The sequence below is a fragment of the Haliotis rufescens genome, unplaced genomic scaffold (assembly GCF_023055435.1).
Source record: "Haliotis rufescens isolate VD_foot unplaced genomic scaffold, xgHalRufe1.0.p SCAF_12, whole genome shotgun sequence".
Taxonomy (NCBI): domain Eukaryota; kingdom Metazoa; phylum Mollusca; class Gastropoda; order Lepetellida; family Haliotidae; genus Haliotis; species Haliotis rufescens.
Window position 1 is genome coordinate 13520802 of NW_025963802.1, and position 23047 is coordinate 13543848.

General features: G+C 40.2%; 1 protein-coding gene across 6 annotated transcripts in view; it reads right to left on the minus strand.

The window, feature by feature from the left end:
- LOC124142022 (nucleolysin TIAR-like) overlaps positions 1-23047 on the minus strand; it is a 224825-nt gene that overhangs the window by 184455 nt on the left and 17323 nt on the right. Inside the window, exon 1 of one of the 6 annotated variants that reach the window (XM_046510255.2) lies at positions 13841-13985. The exons of the other annotated variants lie outside the window; for them this stretch is intronic. Coding sequence (XP_046366211.1) covers positions 13841-13885 — 45 coding nt within the window. The 5' untranslated portion in view covers positions 13886-13985. Of the gene's footprint in view, positions 1-13840; positions 13986-23047 lie in introns of those variants that run through there. 6 annotated transcript variants of the gene reach the window in all.

A 23047-nucleotide genomic window follows, 5' to 3' on the forward strand; every position in this document is an offset into this window, starting at 1 on the left:
AACTCTTCACAGCGAAATGCAGCACCTTAGAGGACTAGGAGACCCGTGAACACCACAACACCACCGATATATCCGATATGATGCAGACAACAGTGTAAAATAATATTCCTTCAGTCATTATATGCACAAAAGCATAAAACCAGTGCACGAGGAAGCCGAGCTACTCAACCCAAGGTAATGTGATAAACATGCTCTGTGGGTTGGGCAATAGTGTTTTAATCTAAGGACCCTTCAAGTCCTTTATTCAAAACATTAGGATCATTTGCTCGTCATCCTGAACATTCGAAGATAAACAAAAAAATAGGTCACTTTCTCTTTGACACTTCCACTTGGGCATCTGAGACTCAATGAACCAAGTGTTAAGAGGTGCCTTGATTCACAGATTAATCAAATCAAGCGAACCTGGTTCAATTTTATTACACAAAACACTTCAATTTTCAGTGAAATGATTTTCAAAATGTCAATCCTCAGCTAAAAACAAAAACTCTTGTCATCATGATCACAGGAAACTGGGCCAAGATGACCCCAGTTCACACATTTGCCAGCAAACTATTCCAGGACGATCAGAGTCATTCCTGCGGCACTGAAATACTTTCTGCTACATGTCAAATTGTTAATATCAAGTCTGTGTTACTTGCCACACTCTGAATTTCTACAATTTGAAATTTATATGACCTTTCAAAGATATCATTTTATGTTTGGTTAACATAAAACACATTGTGGCAGAAATTGTGAGATTTTTTTCCCCATGTTATTGACATTATTTGCCTGTTAAACAATAACCAGACCTTGTAATTCTTTTACCCCATTACCTTTGGGAGTAGGAAGAACTTTTGTTTGACATGTGCTTTTATGTTTCTCTGCGGAATCAGGTTTTTGCAAAAATGCTGATAAACATTTTCTGGACTTGGTATTAAAACAATATCTATAAATCTCATGAGATGAATCCTGTGAGAGTCAGTGGATGGCTTTTTATGTCATTTCACCGTTCTTTCAGCTCCACCAAACTGAACCCATAACTACAGTCTCCGAACACTTTGAAATCAAATAGTCGGAATATATCAAATTGCATATTTTCCGCTGATTTGAGTGCTAACATATGGCCGAGTTATAACAGAGAAAGACTCAGACAAACAACATGCAGTTGAATAAACAGACTATTGGAGTGAGTGAGTGAGTGAGTGAGTGAGTATTGATAAAGGCATCTTTAAACAGTATTTAAGTTATATCACAGCACATCAGCTTGATGTGGGCGTAAAAACCCAGAAGAGATGCATGTCTTGGATGCGTCACAACTTCAGTGAAACCCACACGTACAGAGATGGTGCTAACAAACCAAGAAGCAATCAGGTTGAAAATCTCAGATTCAAACCCTGGATCATACATTTCTGGCAAGCCTAACTCTGCACTTCAAACTGCCGTGGCTTAGACGTCTGAGCCACAGTTGTCTCCAACTATGAGTGAGTGTATATTGTCAGAGCTCCAGATAAGCTGCGTATCTGCGTGAAATACGCATCAGAAATGCAGAAATACACAGTAAAATATAATCCAAGCGTATCAAATACGCAACGAACATTACAGATACGCTACAAAAATAAAACTTGTGCGTATCATCAAAATATTGTGAAGTAACCCTGCGTATTCGATTAGCAAATTAGCAAATTAGCAAATCAGCAACTTATTTTGAAATTATAAACGGGCATTCCGTCAACCTTGCCAAACTCCACGATGACAGTTTCATCATGATCATTTGCCATCACACTTTCTTGTGGAAGTATCGTGGTATTTTTGAGTCCTATAAAGCTCTCGAACCCACACGACACCAGTTTGCAGGGACTAAATGAATAGTGTTTTTAAATATTTAACTTAAATACCCACATGTGTAAAAACAAGTGGGTAACAGAAATTTGAATACGCAGATAGAATTACTGATACCCAATGATTTTAAAATGCATGGGTAAAATACCCACAACACCAAAAGCTTATCTGGAGCTCTGATTGTTGTACACTACCAATACCATGACCATGAATACACACACACTAACCATGAAGAGTAACAAACCTGGACTTTGGCATGTTAAGATTTTGTTTTGTTTGTTTGTTGTTTAATGCAGCACTCAGCAATATTCAAGCTATATGATGGCGGTCTATAAATAATCGAGTATGGACCAGACAATCCAGTGTTTGACATCATGAGCATCAATCCACGCAATTGGGATACGATGTCATGCATCAACCAAGATCTGACCACCCGAACCCATTTGTCGCCTATTTCGACAAGCATAGTCGCCTCTTACGGCAAGCATCTTCACGGGTCAGCATGTTAAGTGAGTAACTGAGTTTGGTTTTACGCCGCTTTTAGCAATATTCCAACAATATCATGGAGGGGGACACCAGAAATGGGCTTCACACATTGTACCCATGTCAGGATTCGAACCCGGGTCTTCGGCGTGACGAGTGTACACTTTAACCACAAGGCTACCCGACCACCCCGTTGGCATGTTAAGACTGGCCACTTGGCTACCACATCACCTATTTGACAAGTTACTTAAGAGGACGTAAAAGATACAGCTTATGGGTATATATCAATGCTGCAATTGACAACAGCACAAGGTCAACTGACAAATCTGGTTGAAATTGGGTTCTTATCTGCCCAAAGTGTATACAGCTGATTTACCACGACTGCTATAGGCGAGATTCACATGCAATGCTGGAGTGTGTCATGATGGTGTGCAGGCTTTAATGCTGCTTGAGCAGTTTTCCACTTATATCATGGCATATTGGCTTGATGTGGGAGGAAATCCCAAATGGATACACATCTTAAACATTTACCATTTTAGTGAAACCAAGCAAGCTTGGGTATGGAGCTAACAAACCTAGAAGTGAGTGAGTGAGTATGGTTTTACACCGCTTTTAGCAATATTCCAGCAATATCACGGCGGGGAACACCAGAAATGGGCTTCACACATTGTACCCATGTTGGGATTGGGAGTGAGTATTACTAAATACAGCATCGGGAAGTTCAGAGCAAATAGAAAGAAAATTTTGAAGAGCAACATTTTACAATACAGTCAAGTCTCGTTAATCCGACAATCGGCCTTATCCGACACTCATGGGAACCGATTAAATCAGTGCTATTAAGACCTGTTAATCCGACAGTCTCGCACTCCGACACACCTAATTTTCAAAGAATTAACGAAATTACTCATTAATCAGTCTCGTTAATCGGACACAGTGATCAGCGTACTCCATGGTCATCTGCCATGAGTACACAGCCCGTGTTTTGATGCGAGTCAGCTGGTAGCTGCATATAACAACGGCTGTAGAGATAAACTTGCTGAACAATGAACAATTAATATTTGTATCGTTATCTATCGTGTAGTTGCCAATTTTCGATCACGAACGTTGATACTTAATTTCGTTTATCCGACATACTCGTTAATCCGACATATTCACATGCAACCAACCATGTCGGATAAACGGGACTTGACTGTATATCAACTCTACCTACTCTAGTGAGTGGTAGCGAAGGCAAGCATTGGAAATTGGCACTAGCCTGAGTGTCTGAGTCAGTCTGTCTAATGCTCAAACGTAACCCGAGGACTAATTGAATTGAGTTTTTTGGGGAGGTGACCCAGAATGTTATCACTATTGAGGCTAGAAACCTTCTCGTGTTAATTTCTACCACTGTAGCCCACTAGATCTTCAGTATTTGTCAATCACACCCAAGGCAAAGTTCAATTCCTCACAGGGGTAAAATGTTCCGACTTGGTATCCACATCATGGTATTGCCAAGAGCAAGCTTCTTTCAATACTCCAACTGTGTTTCAGGACCAACCACGGCAGCATCACAATGAAATGTACAACAATGCTGCTTTCAATAACTATTTACAAGCCTTCTCACCACTGATCACTAGTTGGGCTGGATGTATAAAAGATAATGGTTCGATCAATCATCCCCAACAGGACTGTCTTTAGCCGGGGCCATTATCAATACAGTGCGTAATTTCCGTACAAAACTGAGAATCAATCAAATACCGACTTTAGTGACCCCCATAAAAAAATATTCGCAATTTTCCTCATCCTGTGTCAAAATGGAAATGTCCAAGGCCCTCTGTGCTGAATGCACCCAATGAGAAACCGAGCCGAGCTGATTTCGGCCCTACGTTTACAACACTCTCGCTCTTGACGATACCTAATGTTGTTGTAATACACTCGAGATCAAACCCTGTTACACTGCAGTTGCTGTTTGACCGGCTAAAACAACAAGGTTCATGGGACTCGCGAGATCTCCTTAGAATATCATGTTTCACTGTAATCATCCCTTCGGCAAACATTGAAGACAAGATTAATTATTAAACTTTACTCTTGACGATTTTCATTTCACCAGACAGTCACTGAGGGGATTGAATATTAACTTACTTTGCCACAGGCAAAGAAATGCCTCAGTTTGTACTTGGTCAAATGAGCTGCTTCCAGTTATTTCTGGATGTATCAGCTTAGGAGGAGGTAAAGAGTGTACATGGAGTGGCCAAAATACATTACTCATGACCCAATTCTGACCTATTAATTCCAAAGTCTATCAACACAGTAGCCATGTATGTCCATCATTGTCACAGTGTTTGACCTTCATAGTATTAAAGTACTAATGACACGGTTCATTTAACAATGACAGAGTTTAAATACGGTCAAGGCTACACACAGAAATTACATTTTGTTTAATTAATAAACAAAGTGATTATTGTTGATGGTTAAATGTACACGTAGAAATAACATTATGTTCAATAAAAATACTATCGAACTATTGTTGAAATGGTTATATTCATTTGTTTATTACCATACTTAGCAATATTCCAGCTATATGACGGCAGTCTGTAAATAATCAAGTCTGGACCAGACAATCCAATGACATCATCGATCTACGAAATTGGGATACAATGACATGCATGAACCAAGTCAGCGAGCCTGACCACCCAATCCCGTTAGTCGCCTCTTAGGCCACACTTTTTTAATTTTATGTTTCACAGATTTATTCCAGCATTTCCACACAAGGTCGGTCAAAATAAAAATAAATATAAATAGCTATGTCAATCATGTAATTATTTATATGAAGGTCATTCTGCTGTGGATTGACAGTGGTGTAGACATAGAATTTATATACAACATTTTTAATTGTATAAGAGTGAGTGAGTGTGGTTTTACGCCGCTTTTAGCAATATTCCAGCAATATCACGGCGGGGGACACCAATATGGGCTTCACACATTGTACCCATGTCGGGAATCGAACCCGGGTCTTCGGCGTAACGAGCGAACCCTTTAACCACTAGGCTACCCGACTGCCCCTCATTGTATAAGAGGGACTAGGTTACAAGCAGGGAGAAATAATGAAAATAAATAGCATTTTTTGTTCAATTTTTTTTTTTTTCCAGGCGTTTTTCAGAAGGGGTGGCAGGCCCATGAAACGAAAAATAAAAAATGTGTGGCCTTGCGACAGGCATGGGTTGCTAAAGACCAACTCTAACCCAGATCTTTACAGGTTTGTAATAGGATACCAGTGTTTAAAACACTTTCACTTAAGTACGCTGGTCAAACACAGGGAATGTGATGAATAACTCACTAACGGAATTTCAAATTTTCCTTTCTTTATTCATTAAAAAGTATCTTCTGACTGGCATACTTCTATCCCAAAAGACACAGCTCAACATCAATACAAATTCCCCATGGCACACTTGAAACAAAATAAAATATTTATCCCAGGATTGTCACTGCGTCTATGCACTAACACATATCACATATTTCATTTGATTGTTTTTCAACAACAGATGTTGGGGCATAATTTAACCTTTCGGTCATTAATATCTAGAAAATTGGAGTTTTGATTTATTTGTCATCGTGGCAAAAGGACGGTTCCCTCAAAGAATGTGTGTCAACACAAAACTTTACAATGACACAGCGTGGCCTTGATATTAGCATGGTTAGCAAAAGGACTTGTCATTTATCATAAGCTTTGTTGGGCTAGGGCGAGTGAGTGAAGAGGCACCTCTACAAAAACACTTTCAGGGCAGAGTCAATCATTCACAGTTTCACAGGATGCAGGAATCCTGCATATTATTCACCCAATCTTCGTCTAAAATACTCAAACACCACTCCATTTTTATAAGGATTTTTTTTTCTTTCCATGATACACAAACATGACTCTCAAATTTTATCAAGTGTATATACATATAACATGACATCTGATTATCCCTATCTATTGTTAACTATTATATCTCATGCCCCATATACATGATATAGCTATCAACCACCACAAGTTCCCATAAAAACATCCAAAGGACTGAATACAAATAAAAAAATATTTTTTGTTATATAATATGTTCCACACAAAAATGTTTACGGTGTTACTTTTTGTATCAATTTGTGTCTGAACGTTACACTCATAACTGACTGAATTGAGGTCATGACTCTCGCAAAAATATCCAGAGTCATTTATGACTAACACGTTATTGTTCATAAGGACATTTCAAGGCTACTTCTTGTCAGTCATTAACAGCAGACTACTTGCCTATCCAGTGTATACTCTACCGTGCTGTAACCAATCATTACTCGCAAATGGACAACTTAATTGTTTAAAGTTATATTGTTGCACTGCTCAAGATCTTCATTTTCACACCTAGACCCATGATTCTCTTTTCACTGTACTTATTTGGCCTCTCTCTCTCGCTAATACCATTGTTCCCCTCGTTATACCGTTATCTTTGTATATCAAACCTACCTTGTGTCAATGAACATTGATCAGTGTGAATATACAGAAAACGTTTATAAGGAAAACGCTTATAACAAGCTGACAGATATAACAAACTATTTTTTGCTGTATATATGCTTATAACGAACTACGGTTATAACAAACAAAAATTAGTGGCCACCTTAGAGTTCATTATAACCATAGTTGACTGTACCAAACAAACAAAAACGTTAGAGATCATTAATACTTTGGGGATATTTCTTTTTTTGTAGAGAAAACTGAGCACACAATTTCAAAGAAATATCCCATAAAATATTCATGATCCCTAACTGTTTTTGTTGAGAATATATCAACTCACTTCACTTAAGATAAGATAAAATAACACTTTATTATTCCGAAAGAAATTTGGGTTACATCAGCACAAGGTCTCCGCTTACTGATGAACACACATACAAATAAATAAGAGCATCACATTTAATCAACATTTAATGTGGCATAAGCGAATATATACTTAACAATTATTTATCACAAAACTTAATAAACCTGGTACTAGCTGGTTTTAATGAATTCTGGTACCTGTACGTTCTCAACATCGGGAATCGTAGTCGATCCCCCGAAGAAAGAAGGTGATACTCCGAATGTAAAACATGCAAGATATTGCCTAATATTTTATTTGCTTTATTATTTGTTTTGTTTGTTTGTTGTTTAACGCCGCACTCAGCAATATTCCAGCTATATGACCGCAGTCTGTTAAATAATCAAGTCTGGACCAGACAATCCAGTGATTGACATCATGAGCATCGATGCATGCAATTGGGATAGATGACATGTATCAACCAAGTCCTCGAGTCTGACCATCCGATCCAGTTAGTCGCCTTTTACGACAAGCATAGTCACCTTTTACGGCAAGTATGGGTTGCTGAAGATCTATTCTCCCCCGGAATCTTCACGGGTCTATTTGCTTTATTAACTATTTGCTGTTCCTAAATACTGCAGATATCCTGGAGAGAGATGCCAATGATTTTATTCGCTGTTACAGATTTTGAAGAGTTTGTCTTTTTTGCGAACATACAGTTTTTCCATATCAGCTAGTGAAGTTGAAAGTCAGAATACTTCAGAAAAATGTTTTAGAAAACATTGACACAATGGCAGTGTCAGATTGAAAGTGTCTGAAACGAAACAACCACAGATATTGGCACAAGACCTATAGTCCTTGCCAAATTGCCCAATTGTTAGGTATCATAAGGACTAGTAGAAATTTGCCATTTTTAAGGGTATTGCTATATGTTATTACTGCAAAGGACTGGTGGCCAAAAAATGTTAATTTCAATTGCTGACAACAAGATAGCTTGCTATATGAAAGCTTTCTGGAACCAACCGTGGAATTCTAAAGGTGGGCTGTTGTATGGTATTAAATTAATATGTGTAAACTTTAGACATGTTTGAAGTAATATTCTGTTAAACTTAAAATTGGATAATGCCGTGGATCAAATAGATGTCTGATTATTCACACAAAACAGTGATATTATGTGGTATTCTATATATATAATCAGAGACTGATTCAAATTACTATCGAAAATTAGTCTACCAAAGTTGCTCTTGGATATTTGTGGAATGTTTATTGAAAAAAACTACTTTGATGCCACAGACACATACATGACTGGAAAGTATAAACTGATCAAAACAAGTTAAAGAACACCCGATTCAAAGTTGCTCTTGGACATTTGTGGGATGTTTATCGAAAAAAACTACTTTTATGCCATAGACACATACATGACTGGAAAGTATAAACGGATCAAAACAAGTTAAAGAACACCCGATTCTTTCATATTACTAAAGTTAATTTGTAGTGAGTATAGTTTTACGTCACTTCTAGCATTATTCCAGAAATGGGCTTCCCACATTGTATTCATGTGGTAATCGAACCCAGGTCTTTTGCGTGACAAGCAAACACTTTAACCACTAGACTACCCGACCACCCCGACAGACAATATGAAAAAATCAGTATTGTCTAATTTCTGTTTAGCATATTTGTTTATATAGGTTTTTTCAAATATATATACAACAAGTTAGATATACATACTTTACTTGCAAATCAATAAATATTTACAATGTAGATTCTCTGTACATATTAGTATTTTTAAAAAAGGGTCCAATGTATATACACCTGTGTCACATCACATGTGTGCTGGTATGCTGTAAAGAATTTAATTACATCACAATCGCTCAAGTTACAAAGCCTGACCACACAATACCAATTTTTGTTTGCTCTTACAAGCATGGGAGGGATGTGAGGGACATAATTTACCCCAGAATACCTATTGGGAACACTGCAGGATGAAGTGTGACTTAAAGACATGCTCTACAAGTGTAATATTTACGTGTTTATGTACAAGAAGATTTCTGTTGGGAGTGTTACGGTCTTAACCTTGATTTCTATGCATAACACAATAAAGATTAACAGAAAACATCTTGACATTTGAATTATCTTTTCTTCCTGGTACCTCCTGGGAACTAGATCAGTATTACCCTATGATAGTTTAGAAGCAACAAAAACTGAATGTGAAAACAAAGGACTGAAACACTTCATTCAGGAAGATATCCGGAGTGCAGAAAATAATATGTTCAAGTTGCACTGTTACTCCGAGTCAGCTCTCTTGAGGACAATTTCACTAAGCTGCTATTCAAGGAGATTAGTAAACTGGTACTTTATCTCCCTTACCTAACAATAGCAAGCAGCGAGGCAGCTTGGTAGTCACACCACAAACACCTCAAATCCTGTGACCCCTCCCGACTCTTACTGGTTGTTCAGTTGTTACTCTATTTCACGAAATCTAATGAATGCAATCAACAGCCAAGGCCCCTTCCGTCTTCATCTCGTCCCCCGGTCCCCATCTCGTCCCCCGGTCCTCATCTCGTCCCCTGGTCCCTATCTCGTCCCCCGGTCCCTATCTCGTCCCCATACACCTTGGGAACACTCAACATCCCTTATCAGTGTTCAAAAGTAAACATGAAGGTTTAGGTTTTTGTGATAACCATATTGTTCAATATTCGAGATTTAGAGTGCCTGAGATTTAAATACCATTGAAGAAGACCTCAATGACCCTAGGGCCCCCCCTTAATTTCGAACACTGCCAATCACGTGGACTCCTCTTTCATTTCCTCAAATTAAGCCAGTGTTTGTAATTAACCATCCAAGTCAATTGGTCCTTGTCACAAGTCCTGTGTACACAATACAAACTTAAGGGGTCGCTAGATTCAAACGCTACAGCAGCACACCTCAAAGACGCCAGATCACCCTTCATTTTGAGTGAGTCACCAGGCTGCTTTCGTAAAAGGCAACAAAACTGTATTGGGTTTATGGTTGTGTGTCGTTGTACCCTGTACACATATGCATTACTCGTAATATCTGGACAAGACATGTATTGTGAGTGAGTGAGTGAGTGAGTGAGTGAGTGAGTGAGTGAGTGAGTGAGTGAGTGAGTGGTTTTTATGGTTGTGTGTTGTTGTACCCTGTACACATATGCATTACTCGTAATATCTGGACAAGACATGTATTGTGAGTGAGTGAGTGAGTGAGTGAGTGAGTGAGTGAGTGAGTGAGTGAGTGAGTGAGTGAGTGAGTGAGTGAGACCACCCACCCCCTTATTTTGAACTGAAAACAATTCACCATTTCCTCAAACAATTCCCTTTATCATTTCTTCAAATTCTCTTGGCCCCACCTCAACTAATTCCGATACATAATAGTGGTGGGATCATACACCGATGCACTGGTGGATCGCGATATTTTTATTCCCGATGCAAGTATCAATCACAGTTGTACAATAAGTTTGTTTGTTTGTTTGTTTGTTTGTTGTTTAACACTGCACTCAGCCATAATCCAGCTATAGGACAGCGGTCTGTAAATAATCAAGTATGGACCAGACAATCCAGTGATTGACATCATGAACATCGATCCACGCAATTGGGATACAATGACATTCATCAACCAAGTCAGCGAGCCTGACCACCTGATCCTGTTAGTCGCTTCTTTCGGCATGGCTGCTGAAGGCCTGTTCTACCCAGGATCTTCACGGGTCCGCACACTTTGTAACAAATATTGAGTTATGCCTTAAATGTTTACTTTAATGGCTGTTACACCGAACACTAATTAGTAATGAAAATTAGTAGTGAATTCACTGCGTCATACTTGACACTGCCAACAGTAACTCAACGGTCTGCCAGGTATTTGACTATCATGTCTATGAAAAAGAGGGCTTACACACCACAGATAAGAGCATATACAAGAATCGTGATATGTATCAGATCGTGAACAAGGTATCATAATACGTATAGGATCGTGAACAAGGTATCATGATACGTATAGGATCGTGAACAAGGTATCATGATACGTATAGGATCGTGAACAAGGTATCATGATACATATCGGATCGTGAAAATGGTATCATGACACGTATAGGATCGTGAACAAGGTATCATGATACGAATATAGGATCGTGAACAAGGTATCATGATACATATCGGATCGTGAACAAGGTATCATGATACGTATCGGATCGTGAACATGGTGAACAAGGTATCATGATAAGTATCGTATCGTGAACAAGGTATCATGATACATATCGTATCGTGAACAAGGTATCATGATACGTATGGGATCGTGAACAAGGTATCATGATACGTATCGGATCGTGAACATGGTGAACAAGGTATCATGATACGTATCGGATCGTGAACATGGTGAACAAGGTATCATGATAAGTATCGTATCGTGAACAAGGTATCATGATACATATCGTATCGTGAACAAGGTATCATGATACGTATGGGATCGTGAACAAGGTATCATGATACATATCGGATCGTGAACAAGGTATCATGATACGTATGGGATCGTGAACAAGGTATCATGATACATATCAGATCGTGAACATGGTATCATGACACGTATCGGATCGTGAACAAGGTATCATGATAAGTATCGTATCGTGAACAAGGTATCATGATACATATCGGATCGCATAGTTGGTGTATCCTCCCAGCCCTAATACCTAACCACAAAAAACAAGACATTCAACTAACAAAACTTTACACAAAATTATAAATTCAATTGTTTCTACTTGAAGTACACTTTCCTTTAATGTGACACGCTTTTTATCAAACTAGTTGAAATTTCAACCTTAAACCACACATATAAACATATCATAATCATATGATAACCACTACACTGAATCACATCAACAAAGCACAAAGCATAAATTACTCATGGGTCAAGGGTCAACACAAATACTGCTTGTGTGACAAATAGGTATGCTAAATATGGAACACAGGATTGTCAATCTAATTATTAGAGGCATCCACAAGCTGTGACATAGATTCTCAGTCCAAAGGACATGGCTGTGGATTTAGCATGTATCCATAGGCGATGATCACTGAAGTCAAAGCAAATCCCTGTGTGGCGAGGGTCAAATGGTAATTTTAACATTGGTTTCAATTGAGTTGCACCAGCGAAAAAGAGTGGAATAACACTGAGGTCAGGCTGACATGACAGAAGCCTTAGGCCACACTTCTTTAATTTTTCGGTTAACAGAGCAACCAACATAGGCATTAAAGCTTCAGGACGAAAAAAGATAGAGAGAAATTAAGTTAATTTTCAATGGGTTGGGACCAAACAAGACAAAATAAAAATAAATATCTCTCAAAAGAGGAACCGAAAATTCAACACATATTTTTCAGGCTATCCAGCATGTCTGGTGACAATTTTTAATATTTTTTTTTAAAGATTATTTTTTCAGAATATTATGGAACAAATAATTGGTTTTGAATTTATAAATGCAACCAAATGATCTGTACTGGTACAATACCAAGAATAATTTACAAAGAAAAACAATTCCAATGCAGCATTAAGGCTAAGTCAAACACACATTTTTCCCTGGAGGAATATACACAATGTAGATTACCATCATGGATCAAAACTCTTTACTTCTTGGGGCATTTCAAACGAGTTCATGAGTTATATTACTTTCTACGTGAGAGGCTGGACTTGTTTGCCTTATATATCTTCCATAAAGATCTTCATGGAAATTTAATCGCTGTGGATAGATAAATCACATTTCCTGAAGAATTATCTGATAAGCCTGACTGTAAACACAGGAGTTCATTCCCAAGGCAAAGTTTGGAGGCTCTTCTCTGCAGGGTAGTTTCACGGTGTTACTATTTGGTACTTCATCAAAGCAAGACAAGAAGATGAAATAATTAGAATACAACTTCCTATATCAGGGAAGGAAGGGAAGGATGGATGGAGGGGAAGGAAGGAGGGATGGAGGGGGAGGAGGGATGGAGGGGGAGGAGATATGAAGGGACAGGAAAGCAGGAAGGGATAGACAGAGTGAAAGAGCAGATAGAAGGGAAGAAAGGAGAAGGGGAAACCAGCGGGAAAATGGAGACAAAACAGTGAGGAACGGGGAGGGTGGACAGAGAGGGGGAGGGAAAGACAGGAGGCCAAGAACGGTGATGAGAAATAGGAAGGAGTGGGAGAAGGGCAGGAGTATGGAATCGAGCTACCAATGAGAAAACTATTAAGTAACACCGTATTCGACGTAATAAGTGCCTAACTCTAATAAGCGCCAACGGCGATAATTGCTAACATATTGGCTAGTGAACAATCCCAATTAGCACCCCTTCCGATTGATCAATGTACACAAGACTAATATAAACTCATGTGTTTTATGCACCCTTAATTATGGGCAATTATATTCTGTAAAAATATATCTGTCGTATATAAACATCTCAGCCTGTCAGCATAAACCACAAAATTTATCTTTCAACCCTGTTTTTTCCATCAAAATAATATTCTAAGAAGAGCCCTCTATTTCTAATTTTGACAGCGCCCTGGGCGCTTATTACGTCGAATACAGTAATCATATTACCAGATTACTAAAAGTGACAAGGTCACTGACAACACGACACTGCGAAAGTGCAATCAAGATGCTGACCACATGTCTGACTAGCGGCTGTGAAACCTACATGCTAAGAGCAAAGCGGAACATATCTATTTTTACCAAACACATTTCAAATCAAGTGAATAAATTCACCTACATGAAGGAAGTCCCAAGTGTAAATCCATTCCACCTTGTTTTCCATTAGTCAGGAGGAGCCTAGAGGAAGCGTATGCACCACTGCTGATGAATCAAGACTAGCCGATAACGACAGTAGATATGTAACCTGTCGACTTCACAATGAAATTGACAATGAACCTACAAATGACTCATCAGCTGCAAGGGCAATCGTTTTTATATTCATTATCCTACACCCCAGTGTCACTTGGGCACGTGGAGTATTGTTAAAATAACATGGTGTGGCTAGGAAAACATCAGGCTGGTTGTTGATAGCAGTGTAGTTTCTAGGGAGGGGTGCATGAAGAGCAATGAGTGTGTATTGTGGGGAGATGGGAGGGGAGTGAATTACATGGTTTGTGTCGTTAGAGAGACCTTGGGGAATAGGAGGAAGGGAGGCAAAAATGGACAAGAGCTGTGGGAGGGAGAGAATGTGAAGGGGGTTGGGAACATGGGTGATGGATGGATGGTGAGGGGGTGCATGATGGTGGTAAAGGGGTGGATGATGGTGGTAAAGGGGTGGGTGATGGTGGTCAGGGGTGGATGATGGTGATCAGGGGTGGATGATGGTGGTCAGGGGGTGGATGATGGTGGTCAGGGGTGGATGATGGTGGTCAGGGGGTAGATGATGGTGGCAAGGGGTGGATGATGGTGGCAAGGGGGTGGATGATGGTGGCAAGGGGGTGGATGATGGTGGTCAGGGGTGGATGATGGTGGCAAGGGGTGGATGATGGTGGCAAGGGGTGGATGATGGTGGTAAAGGGGTGGATGATGGTGATCAGGGGTGGATGATGGTGGTCAGGGGGTGGATGATGGTGGTCAGGGGTGGATGATGGTGGTCAGGGGGTAGATGATGGTGGCAAGGGGTGGATGATGGTGGCAAGGGGGTGGATGATGGTGGTCAGGGGATGGATGATGGTGGTCAGGGGTTGGATGATGGTGGTCAGGGGGTGGATGATGGTGGCAAGGGAGTGGATGATGGTGGTCAGGGGGTGGATGATGGTGGTAAGGGGGTGGATGATGGTGGTCAGGGGGTGGATGATGGTGGCAAGGGAGTGGATGATGGTGGTCAGGGAGTGGATGATGGTGGTCAGGGGTGGATGATGGTGGTCAGGGGTGGATGATGGTGGTCAGGGGGTGGATGATGGTGGTCAGGGGGTGGATGATGGTGGCAAGGGAGTGGATGATGGTGGTCAGGGAGTGGATGATGGTGGTCAGGGGGTGGATGATGGTGGTAAGGGGTGGATGATGGTGGTAAGGGGGTGGATGATGGTGGTCAGGGGGTGGATGATGGTGGTCAGGGGATGGATGATGGTGGTCAGGGGTTGGATGATGGTGGTCAGGGGATGGATGATGGTGGTCAGGGGGTGGATGATGGTGGCAAGGGGGTGGTTGATGGTGGTCAGGGGGTGGATGATGGTGGTCAGGGGGTGGATGATGGTGGTCAGGGAGTGGATGATGGTGGTCAGGGGGTGGATGATGGTGGTAAGGGGGTGGATGATGGTGGCAAGGGGGTGGATGATGGTGGCAAGGGGGTGGATGATGGTGGTCAGGGAGTGGATGATGGTGGTCAGGGAGTGGATGATGGTGGTCAGGGGGTGGATGATGGTGGTAAGGGGTGGATGATGGTGGTAAAGGGGTGGATGATGGTGGTCAGGGGGTGGATGATGGTGGTCAGGGGGTGGATGATGGTGGTAAGGGGGTGGATGATGGTGGCAAGGGGGTGGATGATGGTGGTCAGGGGGTGGATGATGGTGGCAAGGGGGTGGATGATGGTGGCAAGGGGGTGGATGATGGTGGCAAGGGGGTGGATGATGGTGGTCAGGGGGTGGATGATGGTGGTCAAGGGGTGGATGATGGTGGTAAGGGGATGGATGATGGTGGTAAGGGGGTGGATGATGGTGGCACGTGGTGGATGATGGTGGCAAGGGGTGGATGATGGTGGTCAGGGTGTGGATGATGGTGGTCAGGGGTGGATGATGGTGGTCAAGGGGTGGATGATGGTGGCAACGGGGTGGATGATGGTGGCAAGGGGTGGATGATGGTGGCAGAGAGCAGATTGAATCACAGACAAGAAGTAAAAAAGTCTACAGGCGAGTGAGAAAACTGACATAGATCATGTTATTATATATCGTACACAAACAACCAGTATAGACAACAGATACAGAGAATGGTTGTTTGGAGGGAGACGGTGTCAAATACATTGAAAATATCAAGTTTCTGTCATAAACAGATCCAAAGATTGTGTCACAGTTTCTCACACTCAGTTGAGCAGGATGGATGACTCATGACTCATGTAATTCTAGAAATGTTTTGAGGAGAGGAATTAAGGAGACAACGTATAACAAGGACTTACGAGTCTTACAACTGTGAGCACAGCTAACAAGCAAAAAATGATCGCTAACTGCTGCTGACTTCGCATGATCAGTTAAGTAAACACAAACGTTTCTAATATATCTCACCTTTCAAGACAATCCTTCTTTTTTTTTCACAAGATTCAAATTCAAAGTAATAGGGCATTGGACTGACGTAAATACTGTGGGGAAAAGTCACTGCTAACCTGTTAAATTGACCCTGGTGTGGATTCCGGGTTAGAGTAGGTTCCCAGTAAACTTCGCTTGTCATAAAAGGCAACCAAATGGAACAGGTGGTAAGACTCGTAGACTCATTTGATATTGTGTCATCGTACCCCATTGGCATAGGAGACTGCTCATAATGTCAATCTGGCCCAGTCGTCTAAGGCGCCGCGATTTGCTGTGCAGAGTTGCGTCCCTTGGGCATGCCAGAAACCTTTGATTGTGGGTTCGAATCCCGGTTCGCCCCGATTATGTTTCTAGGTTTGTCAGCACAATACCCGTGCTCGTGGGTTTCACCGAAGTGGTAAACGTCCGAGACCTGCATCACTTCAGGCTTTCCTCCCACATTAAGCTGACATGCCGTGATATAACTGGAATACTGTTAAAAGCGGCGTTAAACCCAACTCACTCACACATAATGTCATTCACTGTTGGGATATTGCTAACAATATCAACAACTGGCTCTGGACATGCTCATATCAAGGGGTGCAACTGAAAGTTTAGCAACGACGTATCAATTCCAAAGTATCACAATATTTACATAAATAACAAAAAAAATATTAGGGGATTTCCTTGCTAGACCAGCAATTAATGAAATTAATATTAAATATGAACATGGTTGAGCCATTAAACGTTAAAAATTGAATTATCTGCCTTCTATTTTCTATCAGCAATAGAAGATATTTAGTCCACTAGTCCTTATAATTATAACATATAGCAAAACCCTTAAAATTCGCAAATTTCTACTCTTCCTTACGATACCTTAACTAATGGGCAGTTTGGCAAGGACTACAGGACTAGTGGCCAATTTCTAACATTGTTCTTAGCCATGGTAATCTTAACAAATGTAATAGTTTCTATGGCAGTTAATTATTAATTTGTATCACTATTCATAAACTTCCATTGATACAGTATGAACACTCAAAGCGTAATGATACTGTGATATATAACGACATCCCTCATAATATCAATCACTGTTTTTTTCTGGAAGTTTATTATTTGCAATTTGCTGTGATAAAGGGGGATATTGATCCTGCATAACAAACAACACAAACTGCATTTGTTTATGTTGTTGTTGTTTAGCGCCGCAATCAGCAATATTCCAGCTATATGATGGTGGTCTGTAAATAATCAAGTATTGACCAGACAATCCAGTGATTGACATCATGAACATCAATCCACGTAATTGGGATACGATAACATGCATCAACAAGTCAGTGAGCCTGACCACCTGATCCCATTAGTCGCTTCTTACGACAAACATAGTCACCTATTACGGCAAGCATGGGTTACTGAAGACCTATCCTACCCCGGATCTTCACAGGTCACACAAACTGTGAAATTGATGGGTCAGGTATCAGAAACATGAAGACCATATTGCTCATATGTTTTCTGTTTATTCAGCAGTCAGCTGACAATCTATTTCTGGGACCAAGTGTCAGTCTAACCAGATCTTCTGCCTGAAGAACACCACCATTCTTAATAATTTTTATCAGCTTACATGTGTCAGTTTGCTTCGAACGATCTGTAAACCAGGTCATAAAATGAAAACTAAAACCATGCAACACAACATCGTTAGAGTTAAGTTAAAGAGTGAGAGTGAAATTGGATGAGTCATTTCCGTGAAAATACCACATTTGGTAGCACTATTGACGGATACCATCAAACAACATTAGGCCAAGTGCTAAATTCATCCAAGAACAAAGAGCAAATTCATATTAAATGAGCTCATCTTGTGATCTATTTTCAAACACCTATCGTGAATGTCATCATTCTACATGCCACAGCCACACAACATAAACCAGGGTGACAAGCTGACATGCTGTTTTTATAGAACTGTCACAGCATCATTCTTCACACTGACGCTCAGGTGAAAAGTGCTGAGGTTGCATTTAAAATGATGAAAAATGACAATGCAGGCTTTTTATGTTGAGTAATATATTTCCTCATAGTTTACCTTCTTTAAAAAGAAAAATGACAATATTTGAGTCCATGCAGGCTTAAAGATTCGCATAGTTCAAATGAACTTCATTTTTTCCACCGAAATCCACAGGTTAGATTCACTCGATGGAAGCTTGGGAAATGGGTTTAGCATCGCCTTCAAAATAGCCTTATCCCTCTACAGTTACACCGAAGAAGAGCCTGAGCATATATTCCTGCAGTTAAAGGTATCCTTAGGGTGAGTAGAATTTAGAAACTGTTTCATGTTACACTTGTTTAGGATAACAAAGTTTCTACGTTAACTTCTGTATCGGATCAGGGTCCAAGGGCAGTCAGCCCTACCCTGGCCCCCTGGGTATCACCTAACCAGTTCTATCCATACCAAACGCTTCTATTCCTGTGCTCTTAGGGTGCATATGAATGTTGTATAACAATGAAGTCAGCAGTATTACAGCTATATCACAGCTGTCAGTTAATCAAGTTTAGACCAGGCAAACCAGTGAGTGAAAGGGGTAGAATAGGTCTTCAGCAACCCGTTCTTGCCGTAAAAGGCAAGTTGCCAACTATGCTTGTCGTAAGAGGCAACTAACGGTATCGGGCGGTCAGACTCACTGACTCGGTTAATGTCATTGTATTCCAATTTCGTGGATCGATGTTCATGATGCCAATCACTGGATTGTCTGGTCCAGACTTGATTATTTACAGACTGCCATCATATAGCTGGAATATTGCTGAGTGTGGTGTTAAACAACAAACAAACAAACCAGTGAGTGAAAACATGAGCCATGACCAACGGTATGCATCCAACCTAAGCCTAACTCTAACCAAATCGGGCAGCAGTATTTTACAACTGTTATACAATAGTTTAGGTCATGATCTCATTGTCCATAATCCTCCTCTGTCATATATTTTATTTCTGAGAAATTGGCAGTACTTTGCATTGGGCAAATGACAAAACAAGGGTTGCAACTCTGTAAAACAAATTTTGAATGATGGCTTCCGATCAAATTATTTATCCCTTAATGATATTTGCAAAAAGTCATCCTTGTACCAAAAGAAGTTTCTAGGTAAGCATTATATCTAACCCAGGGGCCACTGCACAAAGCTATCTTAGCACTACAACGATCGTAACTCTGATACCATAACACAGACTTACGAAAGTCGTAGCGGTGAGACTATTTTGTGTAAGTGCATACATGTCCAGGAGTGATGAGTAAATGCTTTAACCACTACAGTGTTGGAAAGTAAAAGGGTCCGTGCCAGACCTGGGGCCATGTGGGACCTCATATGATCCTTGAATCAAGAACTCCCACTTACTTTTAACACGCAGTTGTGACAAGGACATTGACTTTTATGACCTTGACGTTCACTCTAAATTTGACCAAATGCACTAGGCTACACCACTGTGCTTTGGGTTAATGAAATGCAGTCAAAATGGCAAATCAGATCTAATAAATTTTCTTGTATTCCCGAGTTGCCAAACCAGGAACACATCATACAGTTTTTCTTAATTTATTGACTCTTTTGACTCCAAAGCTAATCCATCTGTTTCAGAGAGCAATGTATACTACAAGCAGCAGTACACAGTGGTCGACACCACTGATCACAGTCTGCATCAAATATCGGACTAGTAGCTTATGCAAAATAACTGGGAGAAAACTAGTCCCTCTCGATTTTCAGTCTCTGACTTACGGACTAATGGTGGTGTCTGTCCCTCAGTACGGAAGTCCGAATTACGAGGGATTTATGCAGGATTTCAAACTAAGCGCCCTTGGCAGGCAAATTTTAAAAATCATTATTTTGTTCAAAATTGGTATATTAGTAAAATTCAGAGGTATTTTAACATTGAATTAAACACTGCATTCCATGCAATAATGTTAAACTAAGCATCAAAGCCTTACAAAGCCATAACATTAGTTATAAATATAACAGCATGTATTCTGAAATGTTTAATTCCAATTTGTGAATTTTTCCTGATATTTGCTGCAGCTTTGGGCTGAATATCGGCCTCTCATCAGGTCCAGATAAATCCCTGGTCATTATGTTTTTTCACAGCTCTCATCACCATTCAATCAATATCAGGGGACACCAAGAATGGTACTTAACACACTGTACCAATTTGACAATGGAACCAGGACATTACAAGTCTGACCACTGGGCTAAACTACTGCTTTTAGCTGCTTAAACAAATATTTTACTGTATTATCTTTCTATGATGATAATCAATCTGTATTTCTTAAAACTGAAAAGGCCTAAAGAACATGGATACAAAGTAGTTTTGTTTTGTTTGTTTGTTTGTTTGTTTGTTTGTTTGTTTTTAATGCCACGCTCAGCAATATTTCAGCTATATGACAGCGGTCTGTAAATAATTGAGTCTGGAACAGACAATCCAGTGAATGATATCATAAGCATCGATCCACACAATTGGGATACGATGACATGCATCAACCAAGTCAGCGAGCCTACAAAGTAGCTGAATATGGTATTGAATATACACAATTGAACCAAGTCATTTGGTAAGTGAATGCTTTCTAAAATTCATAGCATGGAAAATGAACTTTGACAAATCATTTATTGTGACAGTATTTTTTGCCTTCATTAGTAAGTAAAATAAAATGAGGACACTGAAAGTAATCATGCTGATATAAATAGACAAACAAGTAAAAAGTGATATTTAATTTCAATATTATAAAAACTACATGGTTAACAAGTTCTGTCTTCTCATTGTATTCCACAGTGTTTCAAGAAGGAGATCATGAGATAATAACAATAAATCACTTGTAAAATATTCTTGAGGACAATGATTAAAGAGTTATTTCCCTTGCACGAAGTTACTGAAATGTGAACATATGGATATGTATTTATTACTTCAGACTCACAATACTGTCTAAATAAGCTTAGTTGACATTGGATCAGTGACCTTTCTCTCTTCTGTCTGGATAACTTGTGTGGAAGGAAAATTGTGTTTCATTTAATATCCCAGGCAAATAAATGGAAAATCTCACCCGAGCGCCTTTTGACACTTGTTGATAAAAAGTTTAAAACTCCTCAGCAAGCCAGAGTAAGAACCTTTTATTGATTCGTGTTGATATACTTGACATCAAAAGACACGAGGGAGAGATTCTATTCATCATCGAAAATCATTCTTCAGTTAGTAAATAGTCATGACGTTACGATACGTACCCCTATACCATTGGGGCTATACGACTCATATCCCGAACAAGTACATTGCAGGTGAATCACAACCCTGCATCAATTGTTGTTAGTATTTAGAGAATGAAGATGGGATATTGTAGGGCAGAAACATATAGGTTAGAGTGAGTGAGTGAGTGAGTTTGGTTTAACGCCGCTTTTAACAGTATTCCAGTTATATCACGGCGTGTCAGCTTAATGTGGGAGGAAAGCCCAAAGTGATGCAGGTCTCAGATGTTTACCACTTCGGTGAAACCCACCAGCACGGGTATGGTGCTGACAAACCTAGAAACATAATTGGGGCGAACCGGAATTCGAACTCACAATCATAGGTTACTGGCGTGCCCCAGGGACGCAACTCTGCACAGAGAATTGCGGCGCCTTAGACGACTGGGCCACCCGTGCCACCCCCATATAGGTTAGAGGAGACAGTGAATCTATTTATAGCCAACCTTGAAATACTAGAGAATTTGTGTAACCTGGTTGCTGAATAGTTTCTGTTATTATTCACATGGTTTTACACCAATACAGCTTGTTATGTATCATATGTATCATGATACAGGGGGTTGTAAATACATGTAATGTATCATGGGTCTTGCATCACGACATAATAACGACATAACATATTGCTATATCTTTACACTACTAGTAGTAACCAGTGTCTGCAGTGTAAGTACAGATAACCAGCCTCAGTGGCAGAAAGAATGGACAAATAGTAATGTCATTTGATTGTGGTATTGTAACCGATGACATCACAATGATTCACAAACCATTGTGATGTCATTTTATTGGGACATCTCCAATGAGTGAGTGAGTGAGAATTGTTTTATGCCGCTTTTAGCAATATTCCAGCAATATAAGGCAAGGGACACCAGAAATGGGCGACACACATTGTACCAATGTCGGGAATCGAACCCGGGTCTTCGGCATGACGAGTGACCGCTTTAACCACCAGACTACCCGACCGCCCCACATCTCCAATGAGATATCTCTTGATATTACCCAAGCGATATCTCCTGTAGAAGTCGGCTTTGGATGGTAAAGTCAGTGGCTCAGATGATAAATTCAGTGACCCAATAGGCCAGCTATACTCGCACACAATACACATGTAGAAGTTTATTTAAATGATAATAAATATTCATACCATGTATTTCACAAATAAACTGCCCGGGAGAGAATTTGCATATTGCTGTTTGCTATTGATTTTTTAAAGTGACAATGTTTTTGCAACACAAAATGTCCCTACTGGCGACCACTTAGGCTTAAAAAATATATAAAAGAATTGGTTCTCAGGCAATGACTTTTGAAAATATAGTGTGGGTGGGCAGTGGTTTTTCAAACTAGTATGTAACCAAATAAACTGTTGTGTACCACCAACCTGGGAAAGGGCCTCCCTACATAAACAAGCATACAAACTCCTAGGGCCGCCATGACCATAACACGAGATTGTGCAGTAAAGCAGTGCACATGCAAACGGAATT